The 13199-nt window shown below is 40.6% G+C and overlaps 1 protein-coding gene across 1 annotated transcript in view; it reads right to left on the reverse strand.

The window, feature by feature from the left end:
* Positions 1-1495: 1495 nt before the first annotated feature.
* PIGK (phosphatidylinositol glycan anchor biosynthesis class K) overlaps positions 1496-13199 on the reverse strand; it is a 73468-nt gene continuing 61764 nt past the window's right edge. The window contains exon 11 of the mRNA XM_081143603.1: positions 1496-2956. Within this exon, the coding sequence (XP_080999729.1) occupies positions 2840-2956 (117 nt within the window). The 3' untranslated portion in view covers positions 1496-2839. The remainder of the gene's footprint in view (positions 2957-13199) is intronic.

The raw sequence follows: 13199 nt of genomic DNA on the forward strand, positions 1-13199 counted from the left end.
AATTTAATCAGCTTTGCATCCAAACTGCATTTGCCTTTCATAAAGTGCAAATGAATGTCTTTCATAATTTTCAAATCCACATCACTTGGTTTCTTTTATTCATACAGGCTGCCTCTAGAATGGCATCAATACACCCTGTCCCTCCCCGCAGAGGTCAGGAAGTGTCTGCCGAGACCCATTTCTCTACATTCCCTTCCTCTCTGAAGGACACCACAGGGAGGGAAAAAGACACCAAAGAGACAAGAATCACAGTGAGGAGCTTAGACAGGTAAATCAGTGCAACCGAAGAGGGGCACCGGCACCATGACCTGCCCCCTTAGCACCTTCCTAAGCAAAAATGAGAAAAATACTACCACCATGTATTTACAGTTTCCAAAGTGGTCAGTTACAACGTCTTCTCATCTGACCCTCACAACAAAGAGACAAAAAGAAAACACATTTTGGCTGTTCAGCTCTTTGTGATTCAAGTAGAATATATTTAAGGATGTGCTTTTATGTGGTCATTTAAAGTCTGGACCATTTAATTGCACTCACAATATTACCCACTTACCATATGCAGAGTATGTGCTTATTATTGAAGGCAGAATATACTTTATGTAAAAAGATTACGGTTATGAGCTAAACGCTTAACATATTTTAAGCCTTTTACTTTAACTATATTCTGAAAATTCAATAATGTAATAGAAGGAGATATACCTGCCCTTTGAAACTCCGCCTGGGCGGAATTAAGCCTGTGTATTACATCCAATACTACCTGTCCCCGTTTCGTTTACCTGAGAAGGGCACCTTGCACCACCTCTGAGGAGGAATCCTTTTACATTCCAGCAGTCTTTACACTCAGGGTATGTTTCATTATATTGAAACTAAATTACTCTGGCCCGGCCGGCATGGCTCAGGGGTTGAGCATCACCTATGATCCAGGAGATCGCAGTTTGACTCCCGGTCAGGACACATGTCCAGGTTGTGGGCTCCATCCCCAGCAGGGGGAATGCAGGAGGCAGCTGATCAATGATTCATCATTGATGTTTTTATCTCTCTCTCTCTTCCTCTCTCTGAAATCAATAAAGATACATTAAAAAAAAATTACTTTGGTTCAAAAGCAGTCACATTTCCTTTGCTACTGTAAGTAGTTCCACCCCTTAGAACACCATAGTGTTCACGGCCTTTGGGTGTTTAGAGGGTGAAATGGTGAACCTTTCTGTCTCTTAGCACTACTATAACCAGCTATTAGAATTTAAGTTTGTTCCCCCGCCCCTCCTCCTACATGCAGAAGGATCCTTTTCCACATAATAAGGTAAAAATTCTCCTTCTTCATCTTTCTAGTGTACCAAAGATGAATTAAAATGAAAACCTCAGAGCTGGCAGAAAGCCTCAATATCACCTGTTCTAACCTGGGAGATAACAGTTAATCCTCTGCTTGTAAAAAGTATGACCATTTGCATATAATTAAAGGGTAATAATTAAGTGCTAAAAGGAAAACAAATCCTAAGGAATATTAATTTTAGGAGGCTTTATTGTGGAGGAAGCGCTGTCTTCTTAATGATACCTACAAATCATACAACAGGCCCTGCAATGAATAAAGATTTACACATAAATTCTTAGATAAATCATAAAATCCAAAAAGGTATCCCATGGGACATGAATATGCAACTTTCAGGGCTTATTCCCCCTTATCTATGAAGAAACAATATCTGGGGCTGACAGCAAAGCACACTCTGAACACTCCCTCCAGTTATTAGAAGGTACGAAGCTGGCTGGTTAGTGAGGGAGATAAAGAGCTCTTGCATCTTGTCAGAGATCAGAAAAGGGGCTTATTCACTGCCTTATGGGATGCGTCAGTCGGACGTAAAGGCAGAGCTGTGAGCTGATTCTTCCACACAGTCCACCCACTTGATGGGGCTGTCTCAGGAACACTGCAGATCCAGCCAGTGGGCAAGGTTTACTTTAAACAGGATGAAACAATGTCTCTTTCAATAGGGAAACTGAAGCAAAAGTGACCAGCTAGAGGATCACAGAATGAATGAATGCTTAGAAATATAAAATGATAGGGCTTGTTTCTCTTGAGCAGTCAATGTGAAATTCCCAAAGGTCCTAAGTTTTCCAGATAAACTGACAACAAATAAGGTCCTGAAGATTGTCAGTATCATATTTACTTACAATGAAAGCTAAAGAATTCCATTAGTGACTGACAGTAAAATATTCACACATTAAAGAATGAATCAAAGGAAAATCTTGGGAACAAGGTGAGTGGTCCAACAATAAAACAATGCTAAATAAATTACAGAACATTCATAAAATGGGTACTCTGCAGCCACTCCCAATGTGTTCTTGCAGAACATCCAAGAAGAGGGAAGAGTTGATAACATATTGCAAAATGAAAAGTGAGGTTACAAAATGGTATGTTCTATATAATCTCTATGTTAGAGGGAAAAAAGTACATAGAAAAAAAAGAATGGGGGAACATACACAAAAATACTATCAGAAGTTACCTCTACTGGGGAGAATTTCATGTCTTCACATTTTTTTCTTTTCCAAATGAAAAGGGGCTAACGGGAAATTCTTATTTTCTAATAACAGCCAATAAGTATATTCTGATCTCTTTGTCCCATCTTTCTAATAAGAAACCAAAGAAAAAACCAAAAAATATATTTAGTGCCATTTAGCACTTGCAATAACAATTATTTTTCTTTCAGTTAAAAGACAATAGTTCACCAAATTTATAATTTCCTTATACTTTTTGCCAATTCGCACAAGAGCAATGTATTTTGTAGAAGATATGATGTAAGTTTTTATCCAAGGGTGCAGTCGTCCATGCAGTCGTCTTTATACATCATCACGTCTAGAAGATGAACTTCATATGCTTGATTCCGTAAGTTTTGAAGAAAACCATGATAATGAGAGCCCACAGTCCCAGAATAAAGCCCCCGGGAGGATGCCAATCTTTCGGCTTTGGTTTCTGCAAAACAAGGGTGACACGGTAAATTTAACAAGAGGTCAGTAGTTCAGCAATGGATTAAGAAAATACTGACAGAAAACAGAAATTTCACAAGTGGATTTTTAAGGCAGAGTAATGTAGTCAAATTAAACGTCTTAGGATGGTAGCAATGGTAAAGACCTCAAACAGGGTAAATATCTCTAAGTGGCTGTTAACAAACATCAGTTCCCTCAAAGGGGCCTTCCCTGGCTACCCTGCCCAACCATCTCCCTTCACGCGAGTTACCCAGTAGTAGGCTAACAGTCCTCACTTTGAATTCACATGTTCATTAGTTGGTTGGTTTTATGTCTCTCCACAGACCGTAGCGCTGACGGTCATCCTGTTACATTCCCAGCACCTACCTGCACAGTGTCTGGCTCACAGGAGACACTCGTACCGTATACTAAGTAAATCAGTGGAAAAACTGTAATGCACCCAAACAAAAGCTACCCAATTCCATTAATTCTGATATTCAACAAAACTTGTTTGGGGGCCAGTGCCTTTGGTCACGTTACTCCTTTGAGGTAGAACGCTCCTTACTCCACTATGCCTATTCCAAACTCACTAACTCAAACGCCAACTCCTCCAAATTTTCCCAGCTGGTAGATTCTTTTCTTTGAATCTGTAGCTCCTTCTACTTTTACTCCTATCTACTATTATAGTTATCTTTATTGCTTTCTCCCTGTTAACTTCCAGGGGTCAAATTCCGCCTGAGTCCATTTTACATTCCCTTCTCCGTTCCCTACTCCTCAACACTCAGCCAAGTGTCCTGTATGCTTCCTTGCCCAGCAAGGAAAGGCAAACCAGTCTTCCCCCACTTACTTGTCATTTCAACAGCTACACTATGGCCCTAGAACTGGAGGTCTGTGACTGTGATCTCTTTATGAGTTCCACTTCCTGAATTACTAGCTAAGATTGTAAGGATAGTTATGATGAGAATCATATTTTAAAGAGAAGGTGTAATCTGAACTTTGCTTCAGTCATTATGTAAACTAGATCCAAGAAAGGTTCATGAATCTCTTAGATGGATCCACATCTTAGAGTTTGGTTTTCTCTTACGTACCTGGACACCTAATGCTCAACTTCACTCAACCTCAACTAATCACATTACAAAAAGAAAAAAGGAAGAAGGGAAGGAAGGAGGGGAGGGAGGCAGAGAAGAAGGGGAGCTCAAAAATAAAAATAAAACATGTCAGGTCCAATCAACCAGAATTCATCAGTAGGGCCATGCCAGTAACAGGTACTCAATGCCACCTTCTATAGTTACTTGTTTATTACCTATGCTATTATCTGATAGTTATCTAATGTCCACTAAACCCACTAACAAATCTCCAAAAATATTTTTGTAGCATCAGGTTTCTGCAACAATGGTAATAAATAGGAACAGCGTGAAGGACAGCTAACCAACGCCCTGTCCACCATGAATGCTGTTCAGGTCGGGGAGGTCTCTCAAGATAATCCCCTCTGAACCTACTAGAATGATAAATCCAGCCCCATACCTCATCTGAGCTAAATTTCACAAAGAACTTCAACCACCACCTGTGGCATCTGAACAGTATTTACAGCCAGCCTCTGATAAAGACGTCCAGGAAAAATACTGCTATACTGTCTCCTAGAGGTAAATTTCACCAATGTTCTTTGCCATCCACCCTCCTCACTTTAAGGGAACTGCAGGGACGCTGGCTTCTAGCTCTCTCTTATAGTCTTCCTGGACACAGACTGGCTCCACTTGTCACCACGCCAGGAATCGCTCGCAAGGAAATGCAGTGGGGGAATCTAGGCACTAACTCCCGTAGCTTGCCTCTAGCCTTCCTCCTCCCAACTGTAATCTAGGTCTGAGGTCTAGTTCCTCTCCCCTTGAAGTTAGCCATTAATGTTAATCAGATGTGGCCCCTTCTGGAGAAAAGAACATCTCCCAGGCTCTTGATGCACCTTACCCATGGTATATCTGCAAAGCAATTCATGTAATCTAGGATGATTACAAGGATTTAACTGACTTTATTCTCAATAGAAAACTGACCATAGTTTTTCTTAACCATGATTCATTTTTTTCTGTGATAAGAACACCCACTATTATTAATATTGCTCTGGAATTTCTGGCCAATTCAGACATAACACTTGGGAAGGAGAAGTAAATTTTCATTATTTGCAGATAGTTTGATTAGCTACCCACCAACTATATAAACTTATAATTATTGAGAATAAAGAGCTCAGATTTCACATAAATATATTTTTAAAATACCCTTCCAGCCTGGCTGGTGGAGCTCAGTGTTTGAGCTTCAACCCATGAATCAGGAGGTCACAGTTCAATTCCCAGTCAGGGCACCTGCCTGGGTTGCTCGCTTGATCCCCAGTAGGGGGCGTGCAGGAACCAGCCAATCAATGATTCTCTCTCATCATTGATGTTTCTAACTCTCTCCCTCTCCCTTCCTCTCTCTGAAATCAATAAAAACATATATATATTTTTAAAACCCTTCTAATATGCCAGTAAAAACAAGTCAGAAAATAGAATAGAAAAAAATTACATTCACAATAACAATAAGAAACATTAACTAACTAGGAATACTCATAGCATGAGATGTAAGGTAAACGATGTACCTCACTCCATAGAGAGGGGTAAGCAGTCCTGAATATCAACTAGAATATGATAAAGCTAATCTATAATGTTGTTCCAATGCAAAATACATTAGTGAAAGGGAACAGAAAGTAGGCAATCAGCCCAGTATCTAAGAATTTAGTATACAATAAAAACCATTACAAGTCAATAGGCAAGAGAATATTTTACTGGTGCTCTAACAATGGATTAACATTTTTTTAAAAATCAGTTTTGTTTCTAACCCAACACTATAAACCAAAATACACTTTACATGACTTAGAATTAGATGGGAAAATATTAGATGAAAAAAATTTTAATTACTTTTGTAAAGTGGCACCTAGGGACACATCATAATGGAGCTGTTAATCGCAAAGGTGAAAGCAATTACTAAGGAGCTCAGGTTGAGAGAAGAATACATGAGTCCAAGACCCAGCAAGCTGAGGGGACTATCAGGTGGGTGGCTACTCAGGAAGAGCTTCTTGGGAGAGCAGGTCCTTGAATGACATATCATAACTGGATTGGTGGAGAGAAGGGGAGGGCACCCAACAGTGGCACATGGAGCAAAGTCATGGTGATGAAAAAAGCCAGGCACTGGGGAAAGGGTGATGCACCAGCCTTGCTGCTACAGGAATGTGATGAAACTCCACAAGAGTGGAGATTGGTATCTGCTTTGTTCACCGCAGAAGCCGTAGGACCCTGGCGCTTAGGAAACCCTGTTGGAAGAAGCAGCAAGTTTGGGTGCAGCAAACATTGGGGCCAGGAAGAGCCATTCTGTGAATATCCAGCTGTGTGTTCGTATATGAGACAATGAGAAGCCTTTGAGAACTTGAGTGAGTGACAACCACAGGTGAATGGGGTAAAGATATAAAATGTAGGGGAATCTGCACGGTAAAGGAAGTTATAAGTTTAAAGACAATGAATGAAAATGAAGGTTTTTAAAAAACATTTTGAAAGATCTGCATTTTGCAAAGTGTATAAATCAAATTAAAAGGCAAATAAATGGGGTAATATGACAGAAACAGGGTTGAATTCAGTACATGAAATCTCCCAAAAATTAAAAAGAAAAGACACAAAGATTCATCAATAAATGGGACATGAAAATGAAGTTTTTCAGAAAGGAATAATTACAGGTGGCTAATTAACGTTAGAAAAAATTCAATTTTCTTGATTACAAAAACAAATTAGAAATGATACACTAATTATTTCTTCCTCTTTTTAAAATTAAACTAATAAATGTTAATAAGGATGATCTACTTTTCAGGAAAGTAATCTATTAACATGTTCAGAGGTCTTTAAAATGTTATCTTTTCATTTCTGGGATCTGTTATATTCCCAGCTAGGATCTATAATTAAGAAACCTAGGAATGGTGACAAAGATTTAATACAAAGGTTTTCTTCCCAGCGTTATTTACATAATAAAAAACAGGAAATAATCTATATAATATGAGAAGCATTGTACATCCAAGAATTAGTAATAAAAATGTTCTTAAACAATTTTAATGATTTGGAAAGATGCTTTTACTGTAATAAGAAGATAAAAGCAAGATGCAAACTGAGTATAAAATATGATCTTTATTTCTATAACAATATTCAAAGGAAGGAAATATACGAAAGTCTTAATAGTATTTCTCTGGGGGAAGTAGGATTAGAGGTAGTTTTAATCTCTTCTCTCTATATATATCTATACTTTTGAAAATATGTTTTCTACAATGGATATGTATGTCTTTAACCATTTTTTTTGGTGGTGGGAGGGGGGAACAGGATTTCTAGGAAAAACCTGTATTACAGGCTCCACCTACAAAATCTTCATTTTTTCCAAATTAGGAGATGTACCCGGAATAATACTGTTCAGTATTTGATATCTTACTTTAAGAAAAAGTAACATAAATAGCATGACAGCAACATAATAAAGTGCTTTTTCAGCATGTATTTAATGATATTCCTGGATTATAACAATCTTGCTATTTTTAAAACAACTATAGGTAATATTTTAGACAGTCTACAATGGTTTTACTTACAATCAAATGACAGACTGGTATAATTATACTTTGCACTGCAGCTGAATCTGAGATAAATATGCCAGCATAGGTAGCTAGATATTAATACAGGAAGGGAGCGAAGAGACTGGGACATTCAGAAGCAGCCTGATAAACGGGGGGCTGAGCGCAGCGCTGGGCCTGCGTCCCGGGGGCTGAGTGCAGCGCCGGGCCTGCGTCCCGGGGAGGCCACAGCCCCGCACGCTCCCCAGCCGGCCGCCGCTTCCCGCAAAGCGCGGAGGACGGCCTGAGAAAGCCCCCCCACCCCCACCCCGCCCGCGCATGCCCCGTGGAGCCAAGGCGGCCCGCGGGCGCTTCCTAGGAAGCATGCGCACTAGATGGCACCCACAGAGGGGAGGCGCCAGCCCGGGAAAGGATCGGCCTGGCTGAGGGACACAGGACCGGAAGACAGAGGAAATGGCCTGGTCAGGGGCAGGCGCCAACGCAAGCCCGGGACAGACTGGGAGGTGGGTTGGTCAGTCTGAAGAGGGGCCTAGTCCCTGCCGAGGCCGAGGGCACGTGATCCGAGCCTAACTAAGCGCCGGCGCGCTGGCGGGGGACACACCGGCGCTTCCTCCCGCGGCCGCCACGCGGCCCTCGCAGCAGCCCGGGGCCTGAGCAGCGGCTGGGGCCTGGGCTCTGCACCCGCTGGAGCACAGCCAGCCACACGCACTAAGCCGGAGGAGGCCAGAGACGTGGACTGACCCGAGGGCACGAAATACCCGGACACGGCCTGACGACAAGGCGAGCCCGGCCGCGAGGCCGCGAGGGGGGCGAGGCCCGGGCGCCCCGCGGGCCCGCCGCCCCGGGAGGCTCCCCCGAGAGCCCGGGAAGGGCTTCATGCCCACAGGCGGCGAGTTCCTGTGCAAGTAGAGCTTATGACTTCATGTGTCCCTATCAGCTTTTCATAAAATGACTTTATGTAGTTAAGGTACTCTACCGACTGCTATTAAATACACTTTTCTTTTTTTTAACCTTTCACAATAACAGCTATAACGCAAAGGTGAAAAGCATACTTGAACACTGCAGCGTGTCGTGCGCACACACTTAAAAGCTCAAGGGCTACCTATTATTTAAATGCCTAATATTTCAAATGAAATAGATAGGTAGCTAAGCAACACTGCGCTGCCACTTGTGAACAGTCTTCAGTCCCCGTGTTGCTAGGACAACATTACCACAGAACTTTTAACAGAGCACAGATCTAAGTATTAAAATTATGTAAAAAGAGAAAACTGGGATTTTCATAATTGTATATATTTATTGGCAAGCAAATAAAAAATTTCCAAGGTTTCAATGGGGTGCTTTTCTTAAAATATAATAAGCATATCGGTTCAGTTAAACTGTATTTTAAAGAAAGAAAAAATAATCTGAGGTTACCATTACAATTACTTTAGAAAATAGCTGTTTTTAACTAATCAGTGATAGTATATTAGTTTATCTATCTAGTCTACATCCTCTATATAATATAATTTGTACTCTTCAAATTATATTAATATTATAAATCAAAGACACCCTATGAAATCCCTTCCCTTGAGTATGGACAGGACTTGTGAATATGATGGGATATCACTCCTGTGACTAGGTCACATTATAGAGCAAAGATGAAGGGACTCCAGAGATGTACTGAAGGTCCCTAATCTGCTGACTTTCTGTTAATCAAAAGAGAGATTATCCTGGAGGGGAGGAGCTGACTCATCAGGTAAGCCTTTTAAAGGAGGGTCTAGATATCTGAGACAGAGGTCAGCGAGACACATACACTGGAAGCAGACAAGATGCTCTGCTGTTGTGGAGTGGACCAGGGAAGGGATGGCAAGCAGCCTCTAGCTGAGGGCCTCAATCAGACCCACAACCATGAGAAACTGAATTCTGCCAATAACCAGTAAGTTTGCAAGAGGACCCTGTGCGGCAGGTGAGACTGCAATCTGGTTGACACCTAGACTGAAGCCTTGTTAGACCATGAGCATAGGACTAAATGAAGCTAAGCTGTGTCTACACTCCTGAGCCATAAAAACTGGGAGATAATAAATGCTTTAAAATCACTAAATTTGTTTGCTACACAGCAATAGAAAACTAATTAACAAACAAAGCTTAAATGAAACTTTCATTACATCAGATACTTATTTCTTGGATTCCTTGGGGAGAATAATTAAGATATTAACTAAATATGTTTTTTAAAAGTAAAGAGAATAAAAGATCCTAGTCTAATTCCTCCCACTCTTCTGGATCTATTCTCTAAGACCCTGCTCAAATATCACCTCCAGATGAAGCCTGTTCTCACACCTCAGTAAGAATTTCTTCTTCTCTGGACACCAGTGATACTTAGTTTATATCTTATACTACAGTCAATTAATGGGTGTGATTCTACTACATTTTGGTCTATTTGTGATATCTAATCCATTTCTACACCTTATCAAGGTCTCAAGCCTTGAATACAATAGAACAATCAACTTGTTATATACTATTTTCCTCTTGAAAATAAATATAAAACATTCAAATACAAATATTAAATACTAATTTACTAGTTTATATTCTTGGTTTTATGACAAGGAAAATATAAGAATTGCACTAATGAAATAACACAATCTATCTGAAGAATTCCTAGTGAGAAGTTAAAAAATATTTCTATAAAAATATGTAAAACAATTTTAAGTTTGAACTAAATGAATCTACTTTTTAGTTCTTAACTAAGATATAGCATACATGAATGAATCTTTTTAAGTGTTTCAATCTCCACACTGGCACATGGAGGCAGGCACAACTGACTGGAGTGGAGAGATCTTTGTAATCATATACAAATTCGATTATTTAAAGCAAAAAATACTTCCACACACATATGCTTTGATTTTTATGTCTACATATAAATGGCTACCTTAAAAACTACTATGATTTATCTTTGTTTTTTGTAATCCAAGTAGCAAAAGATATTTTAAGTGCATAATTACAGATATAAAGATACTATCTCATCACTTTCTGTACCTTTAATGTGTATATATCTATTGCCTACACATGAAAGATGTACCTATGTTTCCTAATAGGTTAACAGATGCTTTCAAAATTCAGAAATTGCTATTTTAAAGCTAGAAAAATCCCTTTGTACTGTATTATTTTTCTTACATTTTTCTAGATTTTTCATCAATAATAAATTCAGCAAGTATTTCCTGAATGCCTACTATGTTCAAGCCATTTTGGCTAAGTGGCTTGTAAATATGGTTATTTCTTTCTTGTAAAAATAAAAATGTATATGAACATAGTTTCCTTTGTATTTGTAGGTCATAAAAAAGACCACTCTCATTTACATTTGTACAGAAAAGTAGACAAATTATTAAGTAAAATTAAGGTATATGTAAGTTTTATTAATTAGTGTTGTTCATAAATGATGATGATGATGATAAATAAATTATTTTACGGTTTTAGAGCAGAGGTCTTTTTTCCTTTCTTTGCCAAAAGCCAGATAGTAAATATTTTATGTTTGTAGGCCATACAATCTCTGTAGCAAGTACTTAACTCTGCCTCCTCAACTCTGCCTCCTAGTGCATAACCAGCCATAGCATGTAAACAAATGGGCATGGCTCTATTCCAAAACTTTATTTACAAAAACAGGTGGCAGGCTGGATTTGATCTCCAGGCCATGGTTTGCCAACCCATGCTTTAGAAAACTGCTATTGAATGGGTTCAGAATACGCCACCCAAAATATGCCATTGACTACTCTGGACTGAAGGTGCTTGAGAAACAGCAGATGAGGGGAGGGGGTTCTTTGGCCTCTACCTTTCTATCTAAAAATAGATCATAAAATTTCCTATGAGAAAGGTGCCTCTGCTGTCCCATGAGGAGAAGCGAACATTCCTTTATGTGTGTGTGTGTGTGTGTGTATGTACCAAATAGTTATTAATTAAAATTATGATTAATGAAAATATTAAGACAAATATTTATTATTATTATTCAACATATGTGCACAAACCTAAGGGCTAACATGTAACTAAAATGCAGGGTCCCTCAGTTGAAAAGTTCCATGTACCGGGGTCTCAGGACCAGATGGATGGCTGTGGTGGCCCCTCCCATGCCCTGGGCCACACCTGCCTCACTGCTCCTACCTACTCCATTTTATGTGATACTGAGGGTCCCTGCTGGACCTCCTTTGGGAGGACATCAAAAGGCCTGTCTGCCCTGCCAGCCCTCCAGTGTTACAGTCTCATATCTGCAATCATGTCCCTTTGTGATCGCGTGTGTTCCCATACCCACAAAACTTGGCCTTAGCAAAGATCACCACTTGTGTCACACTCCTCATCTCCTCCTGCACCCACTGAGAAGAACATCACCCTGCTCCTCACCCCTCCCCAGACCCCGGAGAAGGGAATTATGTGGCTGGCGAGTTTGGAAAAATGAACTGGGCAGGTTCCATGCACCTCCTTCTGGGTTCTCGCTCAGAGCCAGCCTGGCTGTGGAAAAGTGTCTTAGGGCTGCTCTCAGAGGAGCGTGAAAGCAGCATGAACATACAGAGGAGGCCAGCTATCGCCCTCTGGCGACTTGGTGAAAATGCCTGTCTACTGCAAGGATGGCTCTTGCGATCTGCCTTCCCCTCGCTTCCATCCTTCACTCAATTTGGAACTGAAGCAGGGGGAGCATATTAAACTGTAAACCTCTAAGCCCTAATACCTGAATCGTATCAGCTCCCTCATCCGATCTCGCTGTTTTCTCCATTCCAGCCAATGAGAAGTTGTCAGCTGTCTCACATGCCTGTCTTATCTCACACTGGACCCTCATGACTTCAGCCTCTTCCCATTAAATGGAAGAAACTGAGCTGAGTCCTCATTTGACCGTTCAATTTGGGAATTAGGAGATCTATACAAAGATAAAGTTGACAGTCCCTGCTCTCACCGAGCATACACTGGGAGCTGTATTTCCAGCAATGGAAGTGAGACGTACTGAACCATCCTCGCCCTGTCACGCTGGCTCTCGCGGTGAGCAGCCAGCCAGCCTGAACAGTGCAATCTCAGGCTGCGGAAAAGAAAGACTAACACACAAGCAGGTGACTCCCACAGCCCGGGTGTCCTGAGCTCAGCACTACAACAGCATGAGCAAATCATTTCAGGCCAAACAGTTAGCAAAAGGAGTGGCTGTTACCTAGGAGAAGGCTGTCGTGAGCTGGCGACTGGGCCTCCAATCCCAGCTTCTCTGCGTGTATGTGCCTGGTTTCAGGTATGTTATTTCACCGCTCGGCTACCTCAGCTTCTCTTTTGGGAAAGGAGAATTATAGTATCCGTCTCACAGGTTTGATATAGGGTTAAATGAATTAATGCTTGTAAACATTTAATGGTGCCAAGTGTATAATAAACATTCAATAAGTACTGGCTTTCACTGAGTTGAAATACGATGCTACCTATGAACGTAAGCTTCGGGTAAGACTCCATTTGGTCATCTGGTTTTCTCATAGCAGCCTAATGTGGCTCTATCCACAGGAGCTTGGCAGAGCCCCTTTTGAGGGTAGTAATGTGTTCAGCCTCATTCATTCTAATCTAAATAACTATGGACATTTAACATATGCCCTTTTTTTAACTTATTAATCATTAACATACTGTAGAACTAGCGCTTTAG

The sequence above is a fragment of the Miniopterus schreibersii genome (assembly GCF_964146895.1).
Source record: "Miniopterus schreibersii genome assembly, chromosome: 8".
Lineage (NCBI taxonomy): Eukaryota > Metazoa > Chordata > Mammalia > Chiroptera > Miniopteridae > Miniopterus > Miniopterus schreibersii.